Source organism: Microplitis demolitor, chromosome 10, assembly GCF_026212275.2.
Source record: "Microplitis demolitor isolate Queensland-Clemson2020A chromosome 10, iyMicDemo2.1a, whole genome shotgun sequence".
NCBI lineage: Eukaryota > Metazoa > Arthropoda > Insecta > Hymenoptera > Braconidae > Microplitis > Microplitis demolitor.
This window is the reverse complement of record NC_068554.1, coordinates 17,017,223-17,042,594: the sequence shown is the minus strand read 5'-3', so window position 1 is coordinate 17,042,594 and position 25,372 is coordinate 17,017,223. Positions and strand designations below refer to the sequence as shown.

Genomic DNA, 25,372 nt, shown 5'->3' with positions numbered 1-25,372 from the left:
CAAAATTTACCCGCCAAATTTTAAAATTTAAAACAAAAACCCACTTTTCGAATTTTCCTCCCTAATTACCCCTAATTATCATCATCAACAACAATTCCTATTTTTTCATTAAAAAAACAAATTCCCGCCAAATTTTAAATGTCAGATGTCGCATTTAAATTCCGCGTCTGCGCACTTAGACATAAAGCGCGCATGCGCGTAAAAAATTGTCACTACGCCATGACACATTTGAAATATATATATAGTATATAAAATTACACTGTACCGAGAGCTTGGATCCAAATAATTAAAACAATAAAATTCTAAATAAAAAAAAAAAAAAACCAAGTAAAAAAAAAAAAATTCAAATGATTTTTGTGATCAAATTATGGCCGCGATTGGTGCGCGGGAAATAACAGCAGCAGCATGTCCAATAAATAGTAAAATAAATAATAATAACCCAGTAGATGCATCAGAATTGTCATCCTCTGGTGCAAGTCCTTACCTTGGGTCAAAATCCTCAGGAATATTATCAAGTTTCAGTCGCATCCGTAGCAAAGTACGTCCTGAGGATCAAAAAATCATGTCCCGTCTGGTTGAGGATCACCAGGACCTGGAGGACGAGTGCGGGTCAAACGGCTCACTGGACGAGCTACAGAACATCCAGAGTGTCATCAACGTGACAAGACAGAACATCGACGCGCTGACCAGCAAGTTCGCAAACTTTCTCCAGCCGCCTCCTATTTACCTGACCGAGTACTCGGAGCTCACTTGCAAACTTCACGAGCTGGAGCTCAAGCAGCAGCAGCTGATCGACAGACTCAGCGCTGCTGGGTACCAGGATGATCTGCTGGAGAGGTACCGGTGTCCCAGAACGCCGCTGAGGTCCTTGCTGAGAGCTCATTTGCCCAACCAGCAACGCACTAGTGTCCAGGTTAGTTTATTTTTATCACCGTTTTTTTTCTATTTAAGGTCATTCCTGGTCACTGTTTTTACCAGAGGTCGAGGAGTTACTGGTGGATCCTTGGTCCTGGTCTTAGGTCCTGAGTCCTGTTGCTCATTTTTGTTTTTTTTGAAGCCCTGGGAGTGGAAACGCTGATAAAATCCTAGTTCATGGGTTGATGGATCACTGGAAATCCTAGATCTTGGATTTTTTATCAACATTCTGATGAATGGAAGATAATTTGGCTTGGGTTTGATATGCTGGTAATTATTTTTGGAAAATCCTAATTCTTGGGATTTTTTGGTAATAATTTTGGGAAATAGTAAGTGGGAATTATTGTTCTCAGTATTTATAAGTTGGAATTCTGGTGAATAAGCAATGGGATTATTAACCTGACCCAAAGAATCATGATTGTGATGAATAGTAAGTAGGATTTATTATTTCTAAGCCCTGGAAGTCGTATTTTTAATGGAAATCCTAGTTTTTGGGACCTACTGGTCGTAATTGAGGTAAATGATAACTGGGAATTATTATTCCCAATTCCTGTAGGTCATAGTTTTGATAAAAATCCTACTTTTTGGGACTTACTAGTCATTATTTTAATGAAATTCCAATTTTTGTGACCTACTGGCCATTATTTTGATAAAATCCTAGTTTTTGGGACCTACTGGTCGTAATCATAGTAAATAATAACTGGGAATTATTGTTCTAAAGTCCTGGAGGTCATAGTTTTGATAAAAATCCTACTTTTTTGGACCTACTAGTCATTACTTTAATAAAATTCCAATTTTTGGGACTTACTGGCTATTATTTTGAAAAAATCCTAGTTTTTGGGACCTACTGGTCGTAATCATGGTAAATAATAACTGGGAATTATTATTCTCAAGTCCTGTGGGTTATAGTATTGATGCAAATCCTAATTTCTGGGACCTACTGGCCATTATTTTGAAAAAGTCCTAGTTTTGGGACCTACTGGTCGTAATCATGGTAAATAATAACTGGGAATTAATGTTCTCAAGTCCTGTGGGTTATAGTATTGATGCAAATCCTAATTTCTGGGACCTACTGGTCATTATTTTAAAAAAGTCCTAGTTTCCGGGCCTACTGGTCGTAATCATGGTAAATAATAACTGGGAATTATTGTTCTCAAGTCCTGTGGGTTATAGTATTGATGCAAATCCTAATTTCTGGGACCTACTGGCCATTATTTCGAAAAAATCCTAGTTTTTGGGACCTGCTGGTCGTAATCAAGGTGAATAATAACTGGGAATTATTATTCTCAAGCCCTGTAGGTCATAATTTGGATGCAAATCCAATTTTCTGAGACCTGCTCGTTATTACTCTGATAAAATTCCGATTTCTGGGACCTATCTATCATTATTTTGATGAAATCGTAGTTTCTAGGACCTACTGGTCGTAATTCAAATGAATAATAATTAGAAATTGTTATTCTCAAGTCCTGTAGGTTATAATTTTTATTAAAATCCTGATGTCTGGGATCTACTGGTCATTTTTTTGATAAAACCCTAGTTTCTGGGCCCTACTGGTCGTAATTAAGGTAAATGATAATTGGGATTTATTATTTTTATGACTCGCAGGCTACAATTCTGTTAAAAATCCTACTTTCTGGGACCTACTGGTCATTATTTTGATTAGATGCAAATTTTTGGGACCTACTAGTCATTACCTTCATAAAATTCCGATTCCTGGGACTTATTGGTCACAATTTAAATCAATACTTGCGGAAAATTGTTCCTTTCTAGCCCTTAAAGTCGTGATTCTAAGAAACTCCCAGTTTCTGGGACCTACTGGTCGTTACTTTCATGAAAATCCCAATTCCTGGGCCTGACGAATTGAAACACTGACAAAATCCCAATTCCTAGAACCTACTGGTCACTATTTTCATAAATAACCAGAAATTACTATACCCAAGTTTTATAGGTCATAATCCCAACTTACCCTTCTTATTTTTTCAAACCCGAACCTAGTGATGTGGGTACTCAAACTTCATCAATTGATCCCCCTAATCCAGTCCCAGTGTCCAATTTCCTTCCAACCTTGACCCGTCCTCAAAACCACACCATTTAACGTCAGCCATTATATAAATAAACTCTGAATTGCAGGTCCGCGAAGGCATGGCTCTTCGAGACGCTCTAGCAAAAGCAATGAAGCTTCGCAATCTCACCACCGAAATGTGTGGCGTCTACATAGTGGGCGCCAACGACTCAAAATACCCAATTCCCTGGGATACAGACATCTCATCCCTGGAGTGCGACGAAATATCGGTAGAAATTCTTGACAAGTTTCCTATTACAACCTCAATAAGCCACAACTTTGTCCGCAAGACCTTCTTCAGCTTGGCGTTCTGTGAGTGCTGCCGTAAACTTCTCTTCCAAGGATTCTACTGCCGAACATGCAATTACCGGTTCCATCAACGTTGCGCCGGTGGAGTCCCGGCCCTGTGCACCCAATCCCGCATGCAGGATGCTTACTACCAAGCTCTGCTGGCCCACAATCCCGAAACAACAGCCGGAATTCTTCAGCTCCCCTCCAGCTACGCCCTAAATCGGCACATGGCCCCGCAACTGGCCCCGCGACGGCATCCCCGGACCCTAAATCAGCACGATCGGTCCAGCTCGGCGCCCAACGTCTGCTTCAATCTCGTCAAGCCCTGCGAGCTCGAGGACTATCGGTCCCAAAGTCTAACTCGGCCCGTTCTCCACAACCAAGGCCCCATTTCCCCCGGCTCTAGTCCCACCAAGCACAGCCAGTCCACCCAAGCTTCCCCCACCAATACCCTAAGGCCCAAACGACCACGTGCCCGTTCCGCCGACGAGTCATCAAAGAATCTTCTGGCCCCCCGTGAGTCAATCGAAGACTGGGAAATTCCCGCGGACGAAATTCTCATTGGAGCCCGAATTGGATCCGGTAGTTTTGGGACCGTATACAAGGCCCACTGGCACGGGCCCGTCGCCATCAAGACCTTGAATGTCAAAATCCCCACCACTGCCCAGCTCCAGGCCTTTAAGAACGAGGTCGCGGTCCTGAGGAAGACCCGCCACGTCAACATCCTGCTGTTCATGGGCTGCGTCAGCAAACCCCAGCTGGCGATCGTCACCCAGTGGTGCGAGGGCTCTTCCCTCTACAAAATGCTCCACGTCGAGGAAACGGAAATTCCCTTTACGACCCAGATCGAGATCGGCCGTCAGACTGCCCAGGGTATGGACTACCTCCATGCCAAAAATATAATCCACCGCGACCTCAAGTCCAACAACATTTTTCTCCACGACGACATGACGGTTAAAATCGGCGACTTTGGTCTGGCAACTGCCAAGACAAGATGGTCTGGCTCACAGCAGTTCAACCAACCGACTGGCTCCATCTTGTGGATGGCGCCCGAAGTCATTAGAATGCAGGAAGAAAATCCCTACAGTTTCCAGTCAGACGTTTACGCATTTGGGGTCGTCTTGTTTGAATTGTTCGCGGGCCAGTTGCCCTACTGCAATATCAACAACAAGGACCAGATTTTGTTCATGGTAGGGAGGGGGTATTTGAGACCCGATTTGAATAAACTGAGGCCCGATATGCCCAAGGCTCTCAGGAGGCTCATTGAGGACTGCATCAAATTTTCAAGAGACGATCGACCCATTTTCCGACAAATACTTGCCAGTATTGAAAGTCTGTTACAAGGGCTGCCAAAAATCACTCGAAGTAAGTCGGAGCCCAATTTAGGGTGCGCTCGGGTTCAGTCTGATGATTATATATACCCGTGCCCGTCGCCCAAGTCTCCGGTTAATTATCCAATGGCCACATTTCAGTTTTCTTCTAGTGGAGGTAATATTTAGGAATGTGGGTACTCGTCTCAGAGGGCATTTAATTTGTTGCACAAAAATGGTCATTTTTTATTTTTTTTTTTTTGTGAAATTCAAAGTGAGAATAGATATGTCATGTGGGTACTCTTTTGAGAGCGCGCGGCATCGGGAGCACAAATATACAAAAAAAAATTTTTTTTGAGTTTTTGATTTTTTTTTTAATTTTGAAAATGTGGAAAGTAAAAATAGGTGGGTCATGTGGGTACTCGTTTGAGAGCGCGCGGCATCGGGAGCACAAATATACAAAACAAAATTTTTTTTGAGTTTTTGATTTTTTTTTTAATTTTGAAAATGTGGAAAGTAAAAATAGGTGGGTCATGTGGGTACTCGTTTGAGAGCGCGCGGCATCGGAAGCACAAATATACAAAAAAAAATTTTTTTTGAGTTTTTGATTTTTTTTTTAATTTTGAAAATGTGGAAAGTAAAAATAGGTGGGTCATGTGGGTACTCGTATGAAAGCGCTCGTGATTTTTAATGAAATGCTGTAAAATTTTTTTCGATCGTATCATTAAGTCGAAAAATAAACTATAGATTAAGGAGAAGCGTTTTCATAAATGTATATATTATTATTAATTAAGTGAATAAATGGACTTGGATTAATTCAATTGCCAATCATACTCTTTAAATCTTCGTGTTACGATTAAAAATAAAACTAATTAATTAATTGATTAAAAAAAAAGGCCTAATCGATGTGGCGGTTAATGTAAGCTAGATAATAAGTTAATTAATTAATTATAAAATATGTAAGTCGATTTAAGTTTCCGATGAAAAAAAAAAATTCTGGTGTCTTATTTATTATTTATTTATGCGATCCGACTGAATAGCTAAATGTTTTAAAAATTATAAATACTGCTGTGGAGATACTTAAATAAATAAATGAACAGTTGTCGATATGTAACATCAAAACTAATTAATAAAAAATTTAATCTTCGCAATTTTGGTTTTTTTGTATTTTGATTTCATTTCTGGAAAATTGAGAAAATTTCCTGTTGAATGAGTACCAACTTCGACATGTTTGGGTAAGATGGTCAGTAAGTTTTTTTTAATTATTTATTTATTAATTAATTAGACGCCATTTTTGTTTTGAGTAACGATGAGTAAATGTGGGGGTGTGGGTACTCATTTTACTTGGCGTCGTGTTCTTTTGAAGGTAAGAAAGTTTTTTTTATACAATTTTGAAATTTTTGTTTTTTTTTTATTTTTTTTAAATTTTAATTTTTTATTTTACGTAAAGATTAATGTGGGTACTCATATTACATGAAATTTTACCCCAAAGCGGAAAGTGAATTTTTTTTTTTTTTTTTTATAAAAAATTTAATTTTTTGGAGTTCGATTGATTTTCAAAATTTTTTTGTGAATAAAAATTTTAATAAAAAAATCTCTTCGATTTTTGAAGATAGTATAAAATTTCCTGTAGAATGAGTACCAACAACCCTATGTTTAGAGAAAGTCATAATTATCTTTTTTTTTTTTTTTAATAATTAATTGAAAAAAAAAAAATGACGATTTATAAATTTTTGAAACTTGGTCATGTGAGTACTCAAACTTCAAGAAATCTTGTGAAGAATTTTTTTGTGTACTTAATTTTTAAAAAAATGTATTTTTAATTTTTCATAAAAAATTTGCAAATTTTAATTTTTGAAAATTTGAAAAAAAAAAAAATTTCCCGGATTTTAAAAAAATACATGGAATTTCCTCTAGAATGAGTACCGATAACCCTATATTTCCAAAATATTGTAATTTTCTCGTTTTTATGAAAATTAATTTTGAAAAAAATGGCTTTACTTAAAAATTTTTAAAACCTGGTCATGTGGGTACTCAAACTTCAGGAAATCTTGTGCAGAGTTCTATTGTGAACTTTATTTTAAAAAAAAATGTATTTTTAATTATTCATAGAAAATTTTCAAATTTAAATTTTTGAAAATTTGAAAAAAAAAAAATTTCCCGGATTTTAAAAAAATACATGGAATTTCCTCTAGAATGAGTACCGACAACCCTATATTTCCAAAATATTGTAATTTTCTCGTTTTTATGAAAATTAATTTTGAAAAAAATGGCTTTACTTAAAAATTTTTAAAACCTGGTCATGTGGGTACTCAAACTTCAGGAAATCTTGTGCAGAGTTCTAATGTGAACTTTATTTTTTAAAAAAATGTATTTTTAATTATTCATAGAAAATTTTCAAATTTAAATTTTTGAAAATTTGAAAAAAAAAAAAAATTTCCCGGATTTTAAAAAAATACATGGAATTTCCTCTAGAATGAGTACCGACAACCCTATATTTCCAAAATATTGTAATTTTCTCGTTTTTATGAAAATTAATTTTGAAAAAATGGCTTTCCTTAAAAATTTTTAAAACCTGGTCATGTGGGTACTCAAACTTTAGGAAATCTTGTGCAGAGTTCTAATGTGAACTTTATTTTTTAAAAAAATGTATTTTTAATTGTTCATAGAAAATTTTCAAATTTAAATTTTTGAAAATTTGAAAAAAAAAAAAATTTCCCGGATTTTAAAAAAATACATGGAATATCCTCTAGAATGAGTACCGACAACCCTATATTTCTAAAATATTGAAATTTTCTCGTTTTTATGAAAATTAATTTTGAAAAAATGGCTTTCCTTAAAAATTTTTAAAACCTGGTCATGTGGGTACTCAAACTTTAGGAAATCTTGTGCAGAGTTCTAATGTGAACTTTATTTTTTAAAAAAATGTATTTTTAATTGTTCATAGAAAATTTTCAAATTTAAATTTTTGAAAATTTGAAAAAAAAAAAAATTTCCCGGATTTTAAAAAAATACATGGAATATCCTCTAGAATGAGTACCGACAACCCTATATTTCTAAAATATTGAAATTTTCTCGTTTTTATGAAAATTAATTTTGAAAAAAATTGCTTTACTTAAAAATTTTTAAAACCTGGTCATGTGGGTACTCAAACTTCAGAAAATTTTATACAGAATTTTTCTGAGCACATGATTAAAAAAAAAAATGTATTTCAAATTTTCCATATAAAATTTCACTATTTTTATTTTGAAAATTTCAAAAAAATAAGAATCGTTTAGATTTCTGAAAAGGACATTCAATTTTCTGTAGAATGAGTACCAACAACCCTATATTCCAAAAATATCACAATTATCCATCTTTCAATTAATTAATTTTTGAAAAAAATAATTAACAACCAACTTTTCAAAAACTAATCATGTGGGTACTCAAACTTCGTGTAATCATCTTCTAAATCAAACTACCCACCTCATTATTCTTTAACTCTACCCCGTGAATAAATCTCTCTTTTCCCAAATTCAAAATTTATTGTTCCACTGCAAAATCCATCCCGCCTAAAATTTCCAAGAATCCCACCAAAAACTTACTAGTCTCCATTTGTCAAAATAAAAAAAACAAAATTCTCCCATTTAAAATTTTTCCCGCCCATTTGAAATTTAAAATTCCCGCTACTAGATGGCGCGTAAATTTAAATTCTAAAAATGTAAAAACTAGTGGCGCCATATGTAGACAGCGAGTGTTAGAAATTGCATATCTTAGTCAAGTCTCTAGTCGTTAAGAAAGACAGGAACAAAACAGATGTGACATTTTATAATAATAATAATAATTGAATTTAACTGAGTAATGTAAAAAAAAATATTAATCAGAATTAAATATTAACATTTTTAATAAAAAAAAATATTCTAATTTTTATTACAATCAATGATAATAATTTTAAAGTGTCTTGTAAAGAAATGTTTAATATTGACTACATCTTGATCTACTTCCATTGAACTATATATATAGTAGTCTATAATATAGATGATCAACAATTATAATAATATTAAATAATTACATTATTGACTTGATAGCGAGAAGTATAAGCGGATTTATTCGCTCAAGGTAAGATATAATAAGTTTATTTAATTTAAAAAAAGTAATATATATATTTTTTATTTGATAATAAAATGATTGATTAGATTGGAGAGCTGGCCTTGAGGACACTAATATTTTTATTGAATTTTTTTTTAAAAAGAATTTCAAATGAGAGAATTTTGAGTCGTGGGATTTTTTGGGATTATTTTTGGGGTGGGGGGTCATGGTTTTTGGAAAGGAGAGAGTTAGAAGAGTAGAATGAGTACCCACATGACTAGGTTTGGGTAAGATGGTCATAGTGATATATTTGGTATTTGTTATATATATGAGAATTTGGTGTCGAGGGAATGTAGGCTTGTGGGTACTTGATTGACAGGAAATTTTAAAGGGAAGAAGAAGGTCGTAGTAGTTTTTGGAGTAGAAAATTTTTGATGACAATTTTGGTAGTTGGGATATAATTTTGAGTTGTAGGAAAGATCAAAAATTTTTTGGAGTAAAATGGGTTGTATTTTGTGGCAGAGAAAGGTGAGAGGAGTAGAATGAGTACCCACATGACTAGGTTTGGGTAAAATGGTCATAATGATATATTTGATATTTGTAATATATATGAAAATTTGGTGTCGACGGAATATAGGCTTGTGGGTACTCAAACAATCGGAAATTTTCTCAAAAATCTATTGGTACCTTCAGTTTTTCTGAAAAAGAAATCTTATCAATGATTTTTATCGAAATTTATTTAATAAAATTTTTTTTTTTTTGTTTTAGAGCTACTGAAGGAATTGAATAAGGAGTATTAGAAAAAAGTTAGCAGATAAATGATAGATACAGTAAAAAAAAATGAGGAAAATCAAGACATGGGATAGGTGATTGATAAATAATTATTGTTGTACATTGAAGACTGATGAACAAAAATGGATTGGCTACCAAACCTTCGGTAGCCTAAGCACCCCGAATTGAAATAATAATTAGAGAAAAAAAATTCTACCCAGTTATTGAGAGTGAAAATAAACAAGACTGATGGCAGCATATCCGGTCTTAGAAGCTCTAGTCGAAGATGTTGAAACTTAACGAAGAATTTGAATAATAAATAAGAATTAATAGTTACTAAAATTATAATTGAAGATCATAATGGGTTGTGGTCAAAGTAAAATTGGAAACATTTATTCAAAGAATAAAAAAAATAAAAATAATGTCACGAAAAAAACCAATGATACACGTAAGTATTTAATTATTTTATTTTTAAAAATTTATAACTTCTACAAAAATTGAGATAAAGTCTCATTCTTGGGCTCATATGAAAGGTGGACGCTTAAGGAACAATTTTTATTCATGTTAGATCGAGTTTCGATCGATAGTTTTTCAGATATCGATCTATATATATTAGGGTAGCCCAAAAAAACCGACTATTTTTTTTCGAGTCTCTTATGAAAATTTGTTGGCTTACGATCTTAAGAAGCCTCTCCAAAAATCGACGATAAAAAATTTTAAGAGGTCGCTCACGAAATTTTAAAATATCAAAAATTATTGAAATTCGGATTTTTTACTTTGAAATTTTTTCTTTGGTGGCAGCAATAGTTTATTTTTGTAAAATCATGTCTATGCTGAAAATTTAAGCCCAAAATTTAAATATTTAAACGGCGCTCAAGAATTTTGAATATTAACTGATAATATGTGACTAATACTTTGAATTAGTTTTTGGATTTTTTTATAACTCAAATAATGTCATTTCACTAAAATATAACTTTTGCATAACCAAAAATATACAGGACAGTCTTAAACAACAAAATTTGCTGTTTTGAATAAACGACAAAACTTAAAAATTGAATTAAAAAATAAAAAAGTATGTAAATAACTTATTATTTCCAGTTCTCTTTTATATTTCTATTCATTATGATGCAAATTGATGGTGAAAAAATCGAGAAGCTTTATTATCAATATTCAGGGTCGCTCGAAAACGTTCAAAAGACAGCACTCGGAAACATTCAACATTCTTGAGCGAGGTTTAAATATCTAAATTTTGAGCTTAAATTTTCAGCGTAGTCATGATTTCACAGATATAAACTTTTGCTGTCATAAAGAAAAAAATTTGAAATAAAAAATTCAAATTTCGATCGTTTTTGATATTTTAAAAATTCATGAGCGACCTCTTGAAATTTTTTATCGTCGATTTTTGGAGAGGCTTCTTAACATCGTAAGCCAACAACTTTTCATGAGACTCGAAAAAAAAATAGTCGTTTTTGGGCCACCATAATATATGTGGAAGATTTTTGAGAAATTTCAAATTCTATTCAAATAAAATTTAAAAAATTCATATCTTGTAGGAAAATTGAGATTCAGGCTTGTTCTTGGTCTTAAATTACAGAGAAGACTTAGTAGAACAATTTTCATCAATGTTTGATTAAGTTCTGAGTAATAGTTTTCGAGATATCGAATTTTCAAATCAAATATTTTTTATCTAGCATAAAAAAATTCGAGTTTTTTTTATTGAAATTGAATAAATAAATTTTTTTACAAGCAATAAAAATTATAACGCGTAATCAAGCTCGATAGCAATATCATCCCTACTGCTTAAATTTCTCTCCCAGCGAAAAATTGCGTCTCAATTGGGTTCCATTTAAAAAATTTTTGAGCGGAAATAAACAAAAATTTTAATTACTCCGATTTATAATTTCTTAAAACTCAAAATTTTTCAAAAACAAATGCATTTACGTTAAAAGTCATCAGGACTTCTTTTGTAGAGAATAAAATTTGCTAAAACAAAGTACTCAGTGACTTTTTCCATAATTCCAAGAGTTAGCCCAAAAAATAGGATTAAAATTTTTTTTTAAATTTTTTGAACAAAAAAAAAAAAGTTTGATAGTAATTTTTATTATTTGAAACAATAAATATGAAAAAATAAAATTAGACGAATTCAATGATTGCAAAATTTATGTCGGGTAGTTGACGTTACACAATTCATCTATTTAACTGAATATTGAGTTATAAATTTATGAGGATTAAAGTAATAATTTTTTGTTTTCTGATCCATGACTTTATTCTCGGTTGATTTTTATGGATCTTTCCTAACAACTTGGCATCCTATTTGAAATGAAAAAATAATAATAAATAAAACAACTTCAAATTTTCTTAAACATATATAAGGTAGAAGCACAAATTATTGACACTCTAACCTATTCTAAGACATATATAATTACCTATATGGTGAACAAAGTATAGTAAAAATTAGAACACTATAGTAAAATTACTAACAGATATAGAAAAATATATTCTGTACTGTAATTATTACCAAACGTTTAGTAAAATTTACTAGTCAGTAATAATTACATAAGATATTCAAAATTACTATACGCAAAGTATTTGTTGCTAACACGACTATATTTTTTTGTTATCTGTATAGTAAATTCTACTATGTATAGATAAAATTGAAGGTTAGTAGGGATAGCATGTACAAACATGTATTACAAGTTCTGAAATTTTTGTCCAAAGGAGACATCGGGCCGTCAGACATAGGAAAGGTCTCGCGCGCGGGAGATCAGGGTTCGAATCTCGGTTGAAACAAGTGATTTTTTAAAAAACAAAAATCGACACCAACAACAAGGCAGATGAAATAAAAATTTAATTTAATTTTTTTCCATTCTAATATAGTAAAATTTACTAAACGGAATAGTAAAATTTACAAAATATAATTAAAAATTAATATGTAATATTGGCAGGGAGCCTAGTATATGATGGGGACAACTGAATTGATCACAGCGCTCGCAGTGGACATAATTTCGTTGAATCATGCTCTCTTTGAAAATAAACATGTGAAAGTTAGATATAAAACGTTAGTGCAATGAGAAAAATTTTATAACTTGCTGAAAATTAGCGTACAGCTATAACTAATACTAATTTTTGCAGGAAATTCAAAAATTTTCACAAAAGGTCTCTACGTTTTTTTTCGTAAATCTAACCATTTAAGAGATATTGAAGCTCAAACTTTGATTTGTTTCTAAAAATTGACGTTTTTGTTTGAAATTTGATTACTCTACCGCATAGTCATACAATTAAGCGCTATAAATTTTTTAACTTCCCGCTAAGAAAATCGACAATTTTCAAAAATTTCGGGAAGATTGTTTTCACCCCGATTTTCGAAAATCGAGTTTTCATCAGATGTCGACGTTTTGAGGTCCTAGGAAGCTATTCTGACTATTTTCAGAATGATGTCCGAGTGTGTGTATGTGTGTGTGTGTGTGTGTGTGTGTGTAAACTCTTTGTAACTTTTGAACTAATGAATCGATTCAGATGGTTGAGGTGGCAATCGAAAGAGCTTGTTGGCCATCAACTTTCCTAAAAATTTCAGATAATTTGATCAAATAGACTCGAAAATATTTGCAAATTACGAAAAAAAAAAATTTTTTTTTTTAGTTTTTTATTGATTTCTCAAAAACGACTTATACGGTCGACTTCATAATCTAATCAGCCCTAGTACTCAATGAAACGCGTCGATTGCCACCTCAAACATCAAAATCAGATGATTCGTTCGAGAGTTATCGCGGGAGAAAGAAATGGTGAAAAACGGTTTTTTCTAAATATTTTCGAAACGACTGACGCGATCGATTTCAAATTTTAATCAGCTCTAGAATTCAATTAAACGCGCCGATTGCCACGTCAACTATCAAAATCGATTGATTAGTTCAAAAGATATCGGCGTTGAAAAGTTAAAAAAATAACATTTTATGTTATTTTTTCCGGATAAATCCTAATATAACGTACTAAAATGTGCCTGATATCATACCAACTCGTCTTTTTTATGGTTTCTTTTGATCATATAATGTCATCGAACTTGGTTTTTAGTTTGAATCATATTATCAACAAAAAAATCGATAAAACGTAGTTTTTAATATTTTTATCGGATATTTCATATTTTATTGTTTCTTACATGAGTCAAAACTTACTTAAATCTTGATTTTGATCCCCGACATTAATTTCTGCCTCAATACACTTATTTTACTGAACATAATCAGGAACTAAATTTTAAAAACCGCTTCATTGATGATTTTCGATTCTTAAATTTTCAAACTTCAGCATAACAGGTAACTTGTTAGAGCTTGAAAAAATCATAAAAAAACAATTGCATGTGATAGCATTTTGGAGCTCGAAGAGCTCGAAAACATATCTACACTAATGTTTTCGAGCTCTTTGAGGTCGAAAACAGCGGGAAGTTTTGGGGTTGGCCCGCAGGGTCAACCGACGCCCAGATTTTTTTATTTTGTTATAATTATATATTGATTAATTAAATTTATATGTGGATACTCGAAGAGAGCGAGCCAAAATATTTGTTGCGGACAATTACAGAGGGTAAAAAAAAATTAATGACTGTCCATTGTTAGGAGACCGATTAAACGTAGAAATTAGGTGAACGGACATTTTCAGACTGGCCACATATAGAGAGTCGACTGTACTTAGGATTTGTTAAAAAACTCAAATTAATATCCTACTATTTTTTCAACTTTTATTATTATAGCTGTCATGTATTATTTGTTGTCATTACACCGGTTAACCTTATTCTATTTTAAAATAATAGTATTTTATATTTATTAAAATTTTTTATATTTACTTTCTTTATTGAAATATAATTGATTTAATTTTCTCTAACAAAAATACAATTGAACTTTTTTATTTATATCATTATATCAATTTTTATATTTTTATTTTATAACGAATTTTTATTTTGTACACTGACTTTATATATCTCTTACAATTATCGAGCATGATTTTTTGTAACCATCAGATGTTGTTTTCGTGAGAAATGAGAAATTACTAAAGGACTTGTAAAATATGCTTATCTGTTTATTAATTTTCCATATAAATCATGAGCGTTTCAAGATTACTATCACGGAAAATAAATTGTAGTAATGGCAACAATAACTGGAGTTCCATTTACCACAGGCTGTAGTATGACATGAGACAACTCCAAATTGTGGTTAGATTTACTACAATATTGTAGTTAAGCGTCAACTATCGAAAAAAGTAAGATATAACACAGCATGCGATATTTGTAACTCCAATTGTAGTTCAATTTACTCGATATAAGGTTACGTAAAAATAAACGCTATATAACCTTAAATTTTTATAAATTATTTTTAAAAATCACTTATTGAGTTATTTGTATATTCGCTATGAGTGTGACTGCAGCGCCAGACAAAATATGAACTACGGGAGGCTGTCAGAGTATGTTTTTATACGTATGTCAATAGCAAGAAACATAAAAATAAATAAATATTATAAATAATAGTAAAAAAAAAAAGTTGTAAAACATATGTGACAGTTTTATAGTAATTGCAGTTTTGTTTTTTAGCTAAACGAACCAACAATAAGTAAGTATAATAATAAAAAATAAAAAAGATTGCAGTAAGCATTTAGGTTAAGTTGTTTGAAATTCATATCAAAGTCAAAATATGATACTAAGGAAAAAATCAAAATGAAAAATAAATAACTAAATAATAACAAAATAAATACTTTCATGTGTGCTTGCTTACAATTTCAGTAATCATAGCCTCCCGTAACTCCGAAAGTAACCACTGCAAACGCTTCAGTCAATTTGATTTCCCCTACCATGGCTTCACTCAGAGCGAATACTAAACATGCACGGAAAATAATATGTAGTATCATTTACTACAGGGTTGCAGTAAATGTGTTTTTAGTTAAAAATACCACATAAATGATAAAAGTTCCTAAATATGCGACAAATTTTTCTAAGTTAATAAGTTTAATTTACTCCTATCTTGTGGTTAATTCTACTGCACACTCCAGTAACAAATACTCCAGGCGGGAGTTGAGAGTACTACAAAAGGAGCACTTCCCGCTATTTCGCCATTTTGAGGTTAATCTGTTGTGTAAATTCAATTATTAAAGCGTCTCATAAATAATCATCTGACTTTTTTAAAACCCAAAAAATAACAATTTAAAATTTTTTTTTATTCTGCTTGTTCTTACGGCGTATTTATGATAAAAAATGTCGTGAGAAAAAAAATAAAGATTTCGATAGCTTTTTTACCTTTAAAAGTTGGAAAAAAAATTGGCTTTCATGTTTTTGGATAGAATTTCTATTTTATCTTTTTTGATAGTATTGATGTATTTTTTTTTTTCAAAGTACGTAAAACAATGAACAATTAAAAAGAAAATTGATCAATTTGATAAAAAAAAATTTAACATGACCCAGCATGGGTGGACCCTATTTGTAAATAATTACCATGTTTAGTATATACAAATAACTCAATAAGTCATTTTTAAAAATAATTTATAAAAATTTAAGGTTATATACCGTGTATTTTTACGTAATCTTGTATCGAGTAAATTGAACTACAATTGGAGTTACAAATACCGCATGCTGTGTTATATCTTACTTTTTTCAATAGTTGACGCTTAACTACAATATTGTAGTAAATCTAACCACAATTTGGAGTTGTCTCATGTCATACTACAGCCTGTGGTAAATGGAACTCCAGTTGTTGTTGCCATTACTACGATTTATTTTCCGTGTAGCTTTTCCATGCGGATAACGAATTTTTATAAAATACTAATAAAATTTCATTGAATACTAATAAAATTTTATTAAATGCTACTGAAAGTTTACTTTTTATAATACTCTCATTTATCTCTGCAATCGAATTTATTATTATAAAATAAAATTTATACTTATATGTAATTAAAATTCATTAATATGTAGTAATGTTTTAGAAAAAATTCTAATACATGTTTTTATTCCTGGCAAATAAATTTGTCTCTCAGTGTAGTTTAACTTATAGTCCTATTAAATTTTCCCCTTCAAAATAACCCAAAGACTAATCTAACTTAATAAATATACTGTTTATTATAAAAAGTCGGACTTTTTTCTATTTCTAAACCACTTACAAGACCATTTTAGATAATTTCTTTTGAAGCAACGGCTTTGCATACAAATTCGCTCCAAGGTAAATATTATTTCAGGGTCAAAAAGAAAATAGTTAAATAAATTAATCAGTTTATTGACAAAGTACTTATATGTTATTATCTTATTTATCAGTTTCTACTCGAGCGAATAAAAACTTAAACATATTTCACAATAACTTGCGTTAACAGCCGATATGATAACTAATAAAATGACCCCCGCGTTGTTTTTTTTTCTCACAATCAACGGAAGTGTAATCGATATATTAATGGTAGATACGCATTCATTATTTGGTTAAGCTGCAGAATACTGGCGCCAACAAGCTCCGTGTATTTACTAAATATATAACACAGAAGTGTGAAAAGAAAAAAATGAATATCTCTGTCTTATAGTTCGTTAAATTTCCTGTAAAATGAGTACCAACAACCCTATATTTAAATAAACTCATTAATATGTAATTAAATTAATTACATTAATTAGTTAATTTGTTTATTTTTCAAACCCATTGATCTGGGTACTCAAATTACTGGAAATTTTCTCAGGAATTCAAATATCTAATCAGTTTTTTACAAAAAAAATTATTAATCTAAAAAAAATTTTTTTTTTTTTTTCAAAATTAAAAAAAAAATAAAATAAAATATTCTACATTAAAGCTGATAAAATTCCCTGTAGAATGAGTACCAACAACACTATTCCATAAAAATAATTTAACTAATTATACAATTATCTAATTACCAAAAATAATTAGTCTATCATAATTATCAAAATATATTGATGTGGGTACTCAAATAAAAGGAAATTTTCTTAGAAATTCAGAAATACTGACCATTTTCCTGTTAAATAATTACAGTCATAACAATAATTAAATTTAATTAAAACGCAGATATGGAATTGAAAAATAAAAAGTCATGTGCAGACGATAATAAAATATCAATTGACTGCGCACTTACTGGTGTCAGTAAACAAAATTTATTTACAAACATACGCGTCAATTATTTTTAAATCGCTTCAAGGATCACCGAGCAATTACTCGATATTATCAGTCACGATAGTACGTTTGACGTTTATACAGACAAATACTCATACAATCTATTGCGTAGGTTGATAAAAAGTGTATACGTGATGATCGTCATGTTCCACATGCTCAACTTTATTTTTAGCTCGCGTCTGCTCACGTCGTCGCTGTTTTTCAGTTGCGTCTAAGCTTTCACTGGATTCATATCGTTGCTCTATAAATATTTGTGGTAAAAATAAGTACTTGTATTAAAAGTGTGTTGAGTCGTGGTAATTAGTTAAAAAATAGTGAGAGAAAAAATTATTTTTTCTAAGAAAATAAAATTGAGAAAATTAATGAATTAATTTTTTTATTGTTTAATAAAAATTATTTTGTTGTGATCCTGGGTTCCACAAGTGAGAAACTTAAAAAAACAAGATACAAGATCATGTGGTTAAAAATACTACGTCAGAATTTATCACAATTGGCGCGTAGAGCCCGAGGTAATTTTAAGAAAACTTGTTTTTTTATTATCCTGGCTACCAATTTACTTTAAAAATAAAATTTTGTTGAAAAGTGAATTCTGGAGGTTTTTTCCTTAAGTTTAAATACCCATAAGCTTAGTTTTTGAAAAAGTGAATTTTAATTGTTTTTTTTTTAATCAAATAATTATTCAAAATTATTGATTTTCGAATATGGGATTGTTGGTACTCCTTTTACAGAATATTTCGTTGAGCATAAAGATCTCGCGCCAAATTACGAAAAAACAAAAAAATTCAAAAAAAATTATTATTTCAAATTTTCGAAATTTTTTTAAAAATATAATTTTTTAAAAATTATGGTGGAAATACAAAGTAGAAGTGATGCCAAGTAAAATGAGTACCCACATGACTATATTTAGATCACAAACTACTGTAATTAATTTTTTTATTAATGATAATAATTATTTCATGATTTTTGAAAATTTCAAAAAATTAGGAAACTTTTTTTTTTTAATTTTTTAAAATTCGCGTGTTCATAATGTTCGATGACAGGTAAAATGAGTACCTACATGCCTATATTTACTATATATTATAAATTAATTATTTATTATTAATTAAATTAATTGTTAAATTAACCGGTGACCATTTTACCCAAACCTGATGATGTGGGTACTCATTATTCTCAGAATTGAATGAAACGTTCAAAAAACCCATTATTTATTTTCCGAAAGCCGGTTGTGAGAAACAAAAGTTATTTTCACGAATAATGAAATCAGATCTCGTGAATTTCTAATAATAGCACAATAAATTATTTATATATAAATCTTTGGATACAAGCCAAAATTTTGTGTTTTTATATTGAATTAATATTCGATGCCATGACATAATTAAATAACTGTTAATTTATTTAACGACCGGAATTTTGAGGTCAAAATCAATATTCTGGTAATAATCGGTTCTATATTAATTAATAGTTGTTATTATAATTGAACTAGAATAATGTCATAAAATCTGGTTAGAAATTTAATTTATTAAAGAAAATAATAAATTCAGTGACGCATGCGCCGAGTCCTTGACTGCGCAATAATTCGCATTTAAATCCGGATGCACTAGATTGCCTATTAAAAAGTATCGGCGCCTGGACTGTGTCATCAATGAGTCAATTTTTTTTTTAATTAATTCAAGGGGTGACGAAGGAAATTTCTTGTTTCTCTGAATTATTGATTTGTTTTTTGTTTATTGAGTAAGGGGAGACGGGAAAACGTGGCAAGACGAGTAAAATGAGTACTAACATAACTGTATTTAATTAAATTAATTTTACGGTACAAAAACCGTAAAGAAGCAAACTCAAAAGTATTTGTTTTTCAAAATTGAAATAAGAATAAACTTAAAGTTGATTCTCTTTAAAAGCATAAAATTCCCCGTAGAATGAGTACCAACAACCTTACATTCTCTCCAATCACCAATTCTTCAATTGTTTAATTAATAAATTAATTACAACAATTACTTAAATTACTACCAGCCCAAAACGGTTGATGTGGGTACTCAAATTAACGGAAATTTGACCAGGAATTCGAATCCGCAATCAGTTTCTTTCAAAAAACTTATAGAATCAAACCCAAAATTTTTTATTGTTCAAAATTGAAAAAAGAATAAATTTAAAGTTGATCTTCTGTAAGAGCATAAAATTCCCCGTAGAATGAGTACCAACAACCCTACATTCTGTCCAACCACCAATTCTTCAATTGTTTAATTAATAAATTAATTACAACAATTACTTAAATTACTACCAGCCCAAAACTGTTGATGTTGGTACTCAAATTAACGGAAATTTGACCAGGAATTCGAGTCCGCGATCAGTTTCTTTCAAAAAACTTAAAGAAGCAAACCCAAAATTTTTTATTGTTCAAAATTGAAAAAAGAATAAACTTAAAGTTGATCCTCTTTAAAAGCATAAAATTCCCCGTAGAATGAGTACCAACAACCCTACATTCTGTCCAACCACCAATTCTTCAATTGTTTAATTGATAAATTAATTACAACAATTACTTAAATTACTGCCAGCCCAAAACTGTTGATGTGGGTACTCAAATTAACGGAAATTTGACCAGGAATTTGAATCCGCAATCAGTTTCTTTCAAAAGACTTATAGAATCAAACCCAAAATTTTTTATTGTTCAAAATTGAAAAAAGAATAAATTTAAAGTTGATCTTCTGTAAGAGCATAAAATTTCTCGTAGAATGAATACCAACAACCTTATATTCTGTCTAATCAACAATTGTCCAATTGTTTAATTAATAAATTAATTGCAACAATTACTTAAATTATCACCAACCCAAAACTATCAATGTGGGTACTCAAATAAACGGAAATTTTCTTCTGAATTCAAAAATTACATCCATTTATTTTTATTAATAACACAGTAATACCGAATGCAAATATTCACGGCACAATAATAAAAATATTTATCAATTGCGTTTTTAAAAAAATATTTATTACCGAATAAATTTATACGTCAAAAATGTAAAAATAATCACTCGGTGACCTGAATCCACAGTCCAAATTAAGCTTACATGTGTCTGGCTGATAATAAACCACTTGTGTATCAGATTAAAAAACAAACGAAAACACATTTAAAAATATAATTTGTATTATTAAGATAATTATAGTTATAATAACAATGGTATTAAAAGAAAAAAAAGAAATTAGTGTCGTAATTTAAAATTAAGGACACGTAAATTTTTTTTATTCGATCGATTTTTTTAATTTAAATCGCGTGAGTTCTTTTCTTGGCGTTCTCATTGCAGTGAGTTCATTATTCTCGCGATCATTAAACCTACAGAATAATGATAATGATAATAAAATCTTGATATTAAATTTTACAATAATTTTAAATTTATAAACTTCTATTTTAAAATTCGCGGGTCGTCAGTTTATTTTTAAACGAGACAATGCCTTTGTTTATTTATAACTAGAAAATGGACAAAGATAGAAACATGTTACTGTGCTAATTTTGAAGCTTAGGCTTCTGGCAACAATTTAGAAAAAAATTATTTATTTTTAGTAATTAGTTTTGGATATATTTTAATTTTATTTAAATAATTATTGGCGCGAAATTCAAATTTTTATTTTTATTGAGTAGATTAAATTCAATTTATGGGTCAAATATTGAGTTTAGAGAAAAATTTATAGAGACATTTTTTGTAGAGAATTTAATTTGCTACAAAATTGTATTCTTGTGTTTTTTTTGTATCTGGGATAGTTTCGAAGATAAATTAATTTTTAAGTCTGTGTTTTTAAAAATTGGATAAAAAAAAAAAGTCTTTGTAATAAAATTCATATTTTTGAAAATTAATATAATAAATTACTGGGTAAATAAGCGGAATTGATAATGCACAGGCGTTCAAGTTGAAGATAAGAATATTTACGATTCCGAGGTCATATATAAGTGTGGTTTTTAATCGATAGTAATCGAGATATCGGTTGATATAGATAGCGAGAAACTTACAGGAAATTTGAATTCGAAATGATAAAGTGGGAATTTTAAAAGTTAGTGAGATACTAATTGAGATTAAGGGAGGGGGTGAAGCTGAAATTAAAGGTTACGGTTTAAGGAACAATTTTTGTTTTTGGTCCATCAAGTTCCGATCAATAGTTTCCGAGATATCGATCTATATAGGAGTAAATTTTTGGAAAATTCTATTCTTGAATCCGGAAGCGGAATTTAAAAATTCCATAACTTCTAGAAAAATGGAGATAAGGTCTCGTTCTTAGACTCATTTTCAAGCTTAGACCTTCTGCTACAAATTTTGTTTGTGTTTGATTAAGCTCCGATCAATAGTTTCCGAGATATCGAGCTATATAGGACTAAATTTTAAAAAAATTCTATTTTTGAATCCGGAGGCGGGAACTTTAAAAATTCATCTTGTAAGGAAATTGAGATTAAGGTTCGGGATCGGGTTCAAATTAAAGGTGTAGGCTCAAAGATCAATTTTTATTCGGGTTTTATTAGAATTCGATCAACAGTTATCGAGATATCGAATTTTAAACTCAAATATTTTTATTATCTCCAAATTAAATTTTTGACATTAAATTTATTATAAGAAATAAAAAAATGTATCATGCTTGAATCGATAATCAGACTAATGGTGATTCTTAGACCCCGAAAAAATATTTTTGATCATTAGTAGCTGCTGTATGGCCTTTTATAGGCACTGAATTACGAAATAGTGATTTATTTACCGACAATTCACCCGACGTCTACTTCTATATCTAGAAAGGAAGTGAATGTGTTATTAATTATTAATTCGAGGTCTAGTTCACAACCTGATATCCTTGAGTCTAAAAATAGAATTGTATATCAATCATCAATATTAATGTTTACTTATGAAAAAATGAAAATAAAAAAAAAGTTCAATCAAAAATATTTTTTTTTTTTAGGCTCCGCGACGATTGATCAGAAAAACGGTAGTACTAAAAGTAATAAGACTAATAACAATGACGGTGAAGTTAATCGGAACGATGAGAATGGAGATGGCAAGAATGGTAAAAAAAAATCCGGGCCTGGTGGACCGCTTTTGCAACAAGCGTGAGTTTATATTTTATTTTTTATATTTCGCTTTTTACTGTTATATAACTGAGGAAATTATTTTTTCAGTGAGGTGTCTTCGAGCCAGTTGGATTTTTTCCGGATGCTTGATGAAAAAATTGAAAATGTAAGTACAGAATTTTTTTTTCGAATTTTGGTTATGTGACTCTTAAAGTGCGTGAAATTTCCTGTTAAATGAGTACCAACAAGCCCTACTTATAAAAAATTAATTATTAATCATTTAAGTAATTAAATAATTAATTACTGTAATTACTCAATTTTAATATTAACAAAAAATATTGATGTGGGTACTCATTTTACTTGTCTCGGTGTCTAGTAGACATTTCCATCAATTATTTTAACGTTCAAAATATTTTTCGAAAATTTTATTCATATTTTTATGATAAATTTTTTTTTTCGAATTTTGGATACGTGACTCTTAAAGTTCGTGAAATTTCCTGTAAAATGAGTACCCACAAGCCTTACTTCGAAAAAATTAATTATTGATCATTTTAATAATCAATTAATTTATTCTATAATTATTGATTTGCAATATTAACAAAAAATATTGATGTGGGTATCCAAACTAAAGCCTGCGAGCTCCTGAATCATCTCCTGCAGACAAATTACTTCTTGGCCAAAACCACAAACAGAAATTACTAAAAATCACCTGGTTATTATTTTTTCAGGGGCCAGATTACGACGAAAGTCTCGATGGAACAATAAAAGCTGAGCGAATATCAGACCTTCTGCGTCGATGGGAGACTGCTAGTATTACGTGGTCAAGTGTGACGGACCTGACATCAGCAGGCGAGACAATCGCCTTGACAAGTGCACCCGTCCTAGGAATTGGCAGTGAGACACGTTACGCGGCAATTCAATCAGCAAAAGATCGTGAGGGAATGCGTAACATAATTGGCGGACGTCCCGAATGTGCACCAGTATTTAATTCAAATCGTCTTGACGGATTAGAAGACGTCAATTGTCCGCCTCCAAATATGCCACGACATGTCCTAGAGTCGATAAGTCAGAGTCCAACTCAGTCGTCAAAGATGTCTTCTGGACGGTCGCCTCTGCTTTACCGGTCGGATTCATTACCGGCTGAGTCACCAAAGCTTGTTGTGGCGCCACCTCACGATCGGAGATTTAATCAAAATGGAGAAGTTGCATTGTATCGTGAACAATATTTACAACAAACGGGAATTATTTCTGTACAACCTCAATTGTATCAAAACAATAATATTTTACGTAATAATCAGATAAATTTGACTCCAACGCGCAAGCGCGTTATAAATGCTGCCCAAGTTACGTGACCTAATTTATTTGTCTATGACCATTTCGAGATTAATAGACTGAATTCTAAATCACTAAACACATTTTTTATTTCACACTGCGTTTGAAACGCTGGTTTAAGAGATTATCAAAATGGCGGAGATTTATTGATGTTATAGGGCTCATAGTTATTGTTTAATATTATTTTGGCATTGATATTTTTAATCAGCGTTAAAATATGCGTTGTATGAGTACCCACAACCCTAGGGTTTAAAATAGTTTATTGTCATTGTTTCATATTGAATATATACCTGATATTTGTATCAAATATTGTCTTGTTTTGAATATGGGGTTGTGGGTACTCATTTTAAAGGGGATTGCATGCTAAGAAAGGTGAAGATATTCTTTTGTAAAAATTATACAGTTTTCGAAATTTTTAAATTTATTTTTTTTTTTTAAATTTGAAATTTGGGTTTTGTAAGCTCTTACCTTGAAAACAAATTAGATTCTACGTACAATGAGTACCCACATGCCTTTATTTAAATGAAATCAGTTTTAATTAGTGTGATTGTTTATTAATTCATCATTGAAATTACTTATTTTTAATCTATTCTAAACCTATTGATGTGGGTACTCATTTTACTCGTCGAAGTGCTCTCTACATCACACAACTATTTATTTTAATAAAAGATGAATTTTACAGAATACTAGCATTTTATTTAAAATTTATTTTGCTAAAAAAAATAGTTACACAAAAACCACCAACATATCTTTGCTCTCCACGAAAATTCCCGTCGATTGAGTACCAACAACCCTATGCTCCCATAACTTTTCAATTTTCAAATACCCCCCCCCCCCCATGAGTACCCAAAATCATTATCATCTAAACCCTCTCTTGTGGGTACTCGTTCTACTCGTCATCTCATATACTCTCACCCTATCACATCCAGCAACCAAAATATCAAGCCACCAATACACCATCACAAAAAATGAAAATATTTTTGTGCCAAATTTAAAAATTAGCATCAAGTGCGTTGGCATGGAAAATTATGAATTTATTTTTTATTTAACCACTATCTGTGTTCGTCCTGTTTTTTTTTTTTTTTTTATATTTTATTTATATAAATGATAATAAATGTGTACAATATAAATATATCAATATATAAGTGTATTTCTGTATAAAAAAAAAAAATATTTTTTTTCGATGTAATTTATTCGTGTATCGTATATATGTATAAAAAAAAACAATAATTAATTATACAAAGAAAAAAAAAAATATATATATATATATATATATATATATATATATATATATATATATATATATATAATATATCTATGTATGTAATTTCTAAAAATATATCAACTGTAAATTTATAAACGTTCAAAAAATAAAAAATATATACATATATAATTATGATGATGATCAATTAAAAAATATTTAAAAAAAAAATATTAACGTCAATAAATTTCA

At 30.5% G+C, this 25,372-nt stretch overlaps 2 protein-coding genes across 3 annotated transcripts; both read left to right on the top strand.

Annotated features, from left to right (window-relative positions):
* The first annotated feature begins 276 nt into the window (after nt 1-276).
* LOC103572940 (raf homolog serine/threonine-protein kinase Raf) lies at nt 277-5,723 on the top strand. Its single transcript, XM_008551754.3, has 2 exons — nt 277-913; nt 3,046-5,723. Exons 1-2 carry the CDS (start codon nt 368-370, stop codon nt 4,765-4,767), a joined length of 2,268 nt encoding a protein of 755 aa, XP_008549976.1. The 5' UTR covers nt 277-367; the 3' UTR covers nt 4,768-5,723.
* Nucleotides 5,724-8,348: 2,625 nt separating this feature from the next.
* Nucleotides 8,349-24,603, top strand: LOC103572941 (uncharacterized). 2 transcript variants are annotated; one of them, XM_008551755.3, is made up of 5 exons: nt 8,349-8,676; nt 9,415-9,865; nt 22,479-22,626; nt 22,696-22,753; nt 23,316-24,603. In XM_008551755.3, exons 2-5 carry the CDS (start codon nt 9,778-9,780, stop codon nt 23,937-23,939), a joined length of 918 nt encoding a protein of 305 aa, XP_008549977.1. In that variant the 5' UTR covers nt 8,349-8,676; nt 9,415-9,777; the 3' UTR covers nt 23,940-24,603. The 2 variants fall into 2 exon arrangements, with proteins under 2 accessions (XP_008549977.1, XP_008549978.1); XM_008551756.3 differs by lacking the exons at nt 8,349-8,676; nt 9,415-9,865 and adding an exon at nt 17,734-18,058.
* Nucleotides 24,604-25,372: the final 769 nt, after the last annotated feature.

Excerpts from the sequence above, each read along its gene's own strand:
- LOC103572940 (XM_008551754.3), top strand. The coding sequence starts at position 368 with ATGGCCGCGATTGGTGCGCGGGAAATAACAGCAGCAGCATGTCCAATA. Across the intron at positions 914-3,045 it reads AGCAACGCACTAGTGTCCAG|GTCCGCGAAGGCATGGCTCT; the intron begins GTTAGTTTATTT and ends TCTGAATTGCAG.
- LOC103572941 (XM_008551755.3), top strand. The coding sequence starts at position 9,778 with ATGGGTTGTGGTCAAAGTAAAATTGGAAACATTTATTCAAAGAATAAA. Across the intron at positions 9,866-22,478 it reads GAAAAAAACCAATGATACAC|GCTCCGCGACGATTGATCAG; the intron begins GTAAGTATTTAA and ends TTTTTTTTTTAG. Across the intron at positions 22,754-23,315 it reads TTGATGAAAAAATTGAAAAT|GGGCCAGATTACGACGAAAG; the intron begins GTAAGTACAGAA and ends TTATTTTTTCAG.